We start from the raw sequence: 6041 nt of genomic DNA, 5'->3' as shown, positions 1-6041 counted from the left end.
TTTGAAGATTTAAGTTTTTTTTTAATCCAGTAAACTTTATTTATATATAACAACAGTACAAATTGTGTCCTTGGCTTGCAAAATAGGAGTGTTTCGTATTTACAATAGGTACACAATAATATATTAGAATAACCAAAAAACCCCATTTTATTGGAACGTTTTAAATACTTAATTTTCTTACAGTTTTTATTCCACAACACCTGTAAAAACAACAAAAGCAGACAACTATCCTTCTAGCTTTTAAAAAAAAATATATATATATATATAATACAGTTTCCAGTGTAAGAAGAATGGGTTTGGGTGGAAGTTGAGGGAGGGGCATGTGGGCTGAGGTCCCCTGGTCTCAGGGTGTAGAGGGCTTGTCCCTCCCTCCCAGAAACACCCAGGAACATCTGCCTGTAGGAAACTAGGCTCCACGGTGTTCTCCACCTGTGACGCCAACATGACAGCCCAGGAGGCCAGAGGCACGGCCTCGACTGAAATCCAGAGGGCGCCTCCCATCACCCCTGAGGCGAGGTTCGGGGGGCAGGCAGCCCTGCAGACCCGTCGGAGGGTGGAGTCCCTTTAAGGTGAGGGAACGTGCTGGGTGTGTCCACGAAAGGCCCAGACTCCAGTTTGCTGATGGGCCGAGGCCCTGCCTCCCGGGACCGCCCCTCAATAGCAAAGGTGACATGTTGTCCTCCATCCCCAGCATCGCTGAGCCCCAGGGCGAACACTGCGGCAGAAGGGCGACCAGAAGAAAGGAGAGAGGTGGGAAGAGAGACGGAGTGATGACGAGGATGCCGCCGTCGTCTCAAAGCTTGTTCCTAAGATGAGGCGCCGGGAGGCCCTGAACGTCATCTCCCAAGTCGCCGGCCAGGGCTCTGCTTTCACGGCCCTGTGTCCAGAAGGCTCCCTGGCCTTTTCTCTCTGGGGGAGCCCTGGCCGCCGAGGCTCAGGTCTTTCCAGTCCATGGCCAGGCCCCAGGAGCTTCAGGCCGCACACCGCATGCCTGGGAGCAGGTGCTGCCCGCGGGTTAACGGGGGCAGGGGTAGTGGCTGGGATGCACCTGGAGACCCATCAGCCAGAGGCTTTCGGACACTCTCCCTCTCCGGCCCGACCACTGCAGTGTAGCCCACCCTTCCATCGCTTCTGCTTCACGCTCCGCGGGCCGGGGGCCTCGACTGCTATTGCTTGTCCTCATTTGGTAGAAATGAAAGAAAGGCAGGAGCTTAAGCAGTGGGGGAAGTGCCACCAGGAGACACGGTGGCAGGGGGCGGAGAGAGGCTCTCACAGCGTGACGACTGTCCCCGGCATGAGGTAAGGCAGCGGCATTGGCTGGCTTTCTTCCTTCCTCTGGTTCCCTTTTCTACAGAACTCCCGTCCTCCGCAGGCCGGGGAGGGGAGTGGTTCCGGCTGAGCTGGTGAGCAGGAACCAGCAGCCCGAAGAATGCCGAGTTGCTAGAAGGTCCTTCTTAATCTCGTCCATTGCTGTTTCTCAGCACCTGGAGCAGGGCCTCCGCCAAGGACGTCACTGCACAAAGGTCCCGAATGAACGGATGGATGTTGGAACAGCTCCCTCCTGTGAGTGAGGTTTCCGGTTGCTCCGAGCTTTTTAAACACAACTTTCGAAGGAGGGGGAGCTCGCCGCGCGCCAGCGGTGGGTCAGCAGAGGTTCTGAGATGCGCTGTGGGGAGGTGGGAAAGCGAGGGGACCACCTGCCCCCTGTGGAGGGTGGGCGGCTGCCGCAGGCCCGCTGGAGGGACCCCTCCACCCCGACGGAGAGCCTGTCCATCTCCCTCTTGTCCGCGGGCCTGCTCTGTCTTGCCCGGCACATTCCTGGGGTGCCTTTCTTCCCCTTTGTCCAGAGAATCGTCTCTCGTTCAGATCCATGAAATAAAACGAAGCTGGATCAAGCTTTGAGAGAGAAGTCCCTCTCTACCTCCCTCCAAAACGGATGGCTTCATGGTGGGGGGGCTCGGGGGCTGTGACTTTATTATTTCCTCCCCACGCGAGGTCAAAATATCTTCACGTTGGATAAGGGTGCCGACAGGCCAAGTCCTTCTCCTCCCAATCCACAGGTGTGGGCTCACGGTGACCCAAAGCCGAGCGAGGCTCTGTAACCTTTCACCCTCAGGGCCTGACTTGAATCCAGTCAAGTCGTCCTTGACCTTAACTTCTTCCTTACCGGAGCCTCTGTGCCACCTCCTCTGCCAGCCCCCACTCCCCCCCTCTCTTCTGGAATCCTGAGAAATGTGGCCAAGCGCTCACACCAGCTCTGCTGCCTCTCTTCTCCAAGTGGCCATCCCCCCAACATTCTCTCCTCTCCCCCAAACCTGCAGGGAAGCACCCTCAGGGGCAGCGAATGGTCCCTCAAGGTAGCTGCGGGGGGACCCCTAGCAGGATGCATAGCGGTAAGGGTTGGTTAAGATGCAGCTGAGACACCTTAACTTTGACTTCTTGGTGGATCGAAGTCCGGGAGTCCCATCTGAGCAGTGGTGTGATCAGAAAAGCTTTGCTGGAGCTCGGAACAAGATGACGGTGGGCTTCACGTTTTAGCGGGCAGCCGGAAGGCCCCTGCTCACATTCCTCTAGCCCATCTTGCCTGGCCTTTCAGCTCCGTAAACCACGGGCTCTGAGCTGCCGAGTTTTGGGTGCTACAGGAAGGACAAACGCTTTGGCTTAGTGCACAAGGCCAGTCATTAGTATTTCAGGCTCTTAACAGGCCCCAAAGAAACTTGAACAGAAGTGGATTATCAGAAGAAAGAGGCCTTGGCATGGCTGGTTGTGAATTAGAATGAAAACAGCGAGTTTCCTGAGTATTTTGCTGAATGCCTTTCTCTTCCCACTTGTCAGCCGCATTCAGGCAAGACACTGGAGCTGAGGCCACCAGGCGGTGTCTGCTGCGTGGTTAGTACGGAGACCCAAATCCTCAGAGCCCCCCAGCCCTTTCCTGGAATCCAGTGTGGTCAGCAGAGCCTTTGGAAATGGGAAGTGTCTGGAGGTAAAGCAGGGCGCAGAGAAGCCGGGGCCCAAGTTAATTACAGAGGAAGTGACCCTGGTCTGGTCTCCCGGGGTGGGTGGGGGGCAAGTCCGCTTTCCCAGCATTTCAGGCCCCTGTTAAGTAGAAGGTGGGATGGGGAGGCCGGTCCTCTCCTGCTGCCCCCTCCCCACCCCTTTGCCTTTGTCTTGTCCTCCATCCCACTCGCTCCCATGCTGCCTGCTGCAGAGAGGCTGGAGCCGACAGCTTGGCTCCTTGCCGGGGCGGGAGGCCTGTCCGGTCACCAGGGTCCTGCACCAGCCGAGGGGCTGTCCCTGGGATGCCTCCCATTGCCTTTCACGGAGCCTTGGGACCAGGGCGTGGCGCTTTGGTCTCTTTGCTCGGGAACCACACTCAGGGCGGTTGGTCATCCATGGATGTGAGCATCAGCAGGAGAGACAGAAGCCCAGTGAGGAGCCACCCGCTTGTCCTTCAAGCTCTTAAGTACACGAGAGGCAGGAAGAGAGGCAGAAGAATACAGAACGTGGGAATAGCTACAGTCGCCTCTACGGAGCCCAGTGCTCCGGCGATCAGGAGCTTCCGAGACGAGCCAGGGCTGGCCTTCCCTCTCTAGGCGCCAGAGAATAAGCGAAAGAAAGCACAATAAACACTGCAGCTTCTCGGACCTCCGCTCTGCAAGTATCGCGTGCTGTACACGGCGTCGAATCTTCGTTTCCCTATGAATTGCAAGAAACCCCTGGCTGGTTGGGGGCGAATCCAAACAGCCCTGTTGGGGGAAGTCGGTTCCCGGAGGGGGGCTCCCGGAGGGCCGGCCCACGTGCCTCCAGGCTCTGACCCCCGACAGCATCGATGTCAGGCAGAGCGGCCCGGCGTCCTCGGGGAGGCTGGGTGTCTGGTCTGGGAGAGGCCACCTGGCCCCCACGTCCGGTATCACGTTAGGGGAAACCAAAGGGCAAGTACCAGAACCGGCTCCTCGTTCGTTGAGGTTTGGGACTAAACAAAACAAACATACAGTGGCGAAAAGCATTGGTCCTTTACAGACACACATGTCCTCTGGGGATGCGAATGTACGGAGGCCGCGGGTCCAGTTCGGCTTCCGCTCAGCCAGGCCGAGCCGCTCCGGGGCGGTGCCACTGGGCGAGGTCCCATCCTCTCCTACCTCTTCTGGCTGCCAGGGGGATCCCAGGTGTCCCTGGCCTCTCTTTTGGCAAAGTGTTTGGTGCCAACTTGTGCTCATTCTTCTCCTCCTCGCTTTCTTTTCTTTTCTTTCTTTTTCTTTAATTTTAAGGGCAAGGAAACAATCATTTCCCCTCCACCTTCTCTCTGCAGGCTTTTTCTGGTGCCGGGAAACAAGTTATACGAGGAAGTGGGGGTGTGGAAGAAGGAAGGGCACAGAAATCAGAATTAAACGAAAGTTGGACGGGATTGACAGGGAGGCTTTTTGTTTGTTTTATTTCTGGTTTTCCTTTTTCTTAAAAAAAATTAAATAAAGTTCTCATTATTTCCCCAATATACATCGAATGAGTTTTCATGCAAAGCAGCAGTCACAGAGGCAGAACCATGCCCAGCTCGTGCCTCTCAGCTTGAAGAACCGGCTTCTCTGGGCCCCACGTCCCGCCTGTGCTCTCCGTGGGTGGAGGGCACCTGCCGTCTCTCCCTGCAGGACCGGCTGTGACGAAACTTGGCTGGCGTGGGGAGAGGGGCCCTCCCCTGTCCCCGGGGACGGGGTCTCGGGGACAGCAAGCTCTGGGGCTGATCCTCTTCAGGGTCCTTCCTTCTGAGACGCCCAGTATGACAGCTCTCACGGGTCCCCTTTCCCCATCTCTCAGCTCTCGATGGACATGGCATTTATGAGCTGTTCCACCTTGTACGCCAGCCGCTGTCGCCGGGCCTGCTCGTCCTGCTCTAGGGCCCCGATGAGCTGAGGAACAAGAACGAAGGTGAGGCAGGCTCAGGACTCAACACCGAACAGGCCGTTTTCTAGAATCCGTCATCCCTCCATCTGCCTTTCCCTTCTGCCCCAATAAAGATAACCTTAAACAGTGTAAACGATTGGCTGAGCGTACGTACACACGTGCGTGTGCGTGGATAGATCTCAAAGACGTGCCATGGAAGCGTTAGCTGTTATTGCTACTACTGCTATTACTTTCAGGTGCAATGCTAGGGCACAACTTGTGAGTTCTCCTAAGCTGTCCTCTTCAGGAGAACTCACGAGTCTTACTCCGTGTTAGGACCCACCCGTCTCTCTGAAATGTAACTGACAGCATCCGCCCAACTGCGGAGCATAGTCGGATGCATTGTGCAAGAAAAGATGAGCTGGAGTTCCCGTCGTGGCGCAGTGGTTAACGAATCCGACTAGGAACCATGAGGTTGCGGGTTCGGTCCCTGCCCTTGCTCAGTGGGTTAACGATCCGGCGTTGCCGTGAGCTGTGGTGTAGGTTGCAGACGCGGCTCGGATCCCGCGTTGCTGTGGCTCTGGTGTAGGCCGGTGGCTACAGCTCCAATTGGACCCCTAGCCTGGGAATCTCCATATGCCACGGGAGTGGCCCAAAGAAACAGCAAAAAGACAAAAAAAAAAAAAAAGAAAAGAAAAGATGAGCTTAATCATGCCCTTTGAACTGGAAAACAATTCCAGCTTTCAAAGCGTTCTATTTGCATTAACCATGAAGGCCAGACAATGCAAGGTCTCAGAAGCACTGTGTGGGTCAGGAGAGGCCTGGCTGCCTTCGGAAGGAACGCTGATGACTTTTCGACTCCCTGAGCGTCTCCTGGATGACCGTCCGTGGCTGTCGTTTCCGGATGGAGCCCGCGTTCCGTTTACCCTGCCCTGTCCCCGGTGCGCGGGCCCCCCCCTCCCCGGGCCCTGTCTCACCTCTTCGCTGTACTTGCTGACGTAGGAGTAGATCTCGCTGAGGGCGCTGAGCATGTTGAAGTCCACGGCGTGCAGGCGGGACTGCTCCGCGAGGTAGGCGTTCATGTCCTGGTCGCTGATGGCGGGGAGCTTGGCGATGTCTGCGTAGTATCTGCCGAAGAGAGGACAGGCTCCTTGGTGGGGACTCCA

General features: G+C 56.4%; 1 protein-coding gene across 1 annotated transcript in view; it reads right to left on the bottom strand.

The window, feature by feature from the left end:
- PLXNA2 (plexin A2) overlaps positions 1–6041 on the bottom strand; it is a 215712-nt gene continuing 209671 nt past the window's right edge. Inside the window, 2 exon segments of the mRNA XM_021063894.1 lie at positions 1–4901; positions 5853–6003. Coding sequence (XP_020919553.1) covers positions 4806–4901; positions 5853–6003 — 247 coding nt within the window. The 3' untranslated portion in view covers positions 1–4805.

The sequence above is a fragment of the Sus scrofa genome, chromosome 9 (assembly GCF_000003025.6).
Source record: "Sus scrofa isolate TJ Tabasco breed Duroc chromosome 9, Sscrofa11.1, whole genome shotgun sequence".
NCBI lineage: Eukaryota > Metazoa > Chordata > Mammalia > Artiodactyla > Suidae > Sus > Sus scrofa.
The sequence above is the reverse complement of the archived record's forward strand: the minus strand, read 5'-3'. Positions and strand labels throughout refer to the sequence as shown.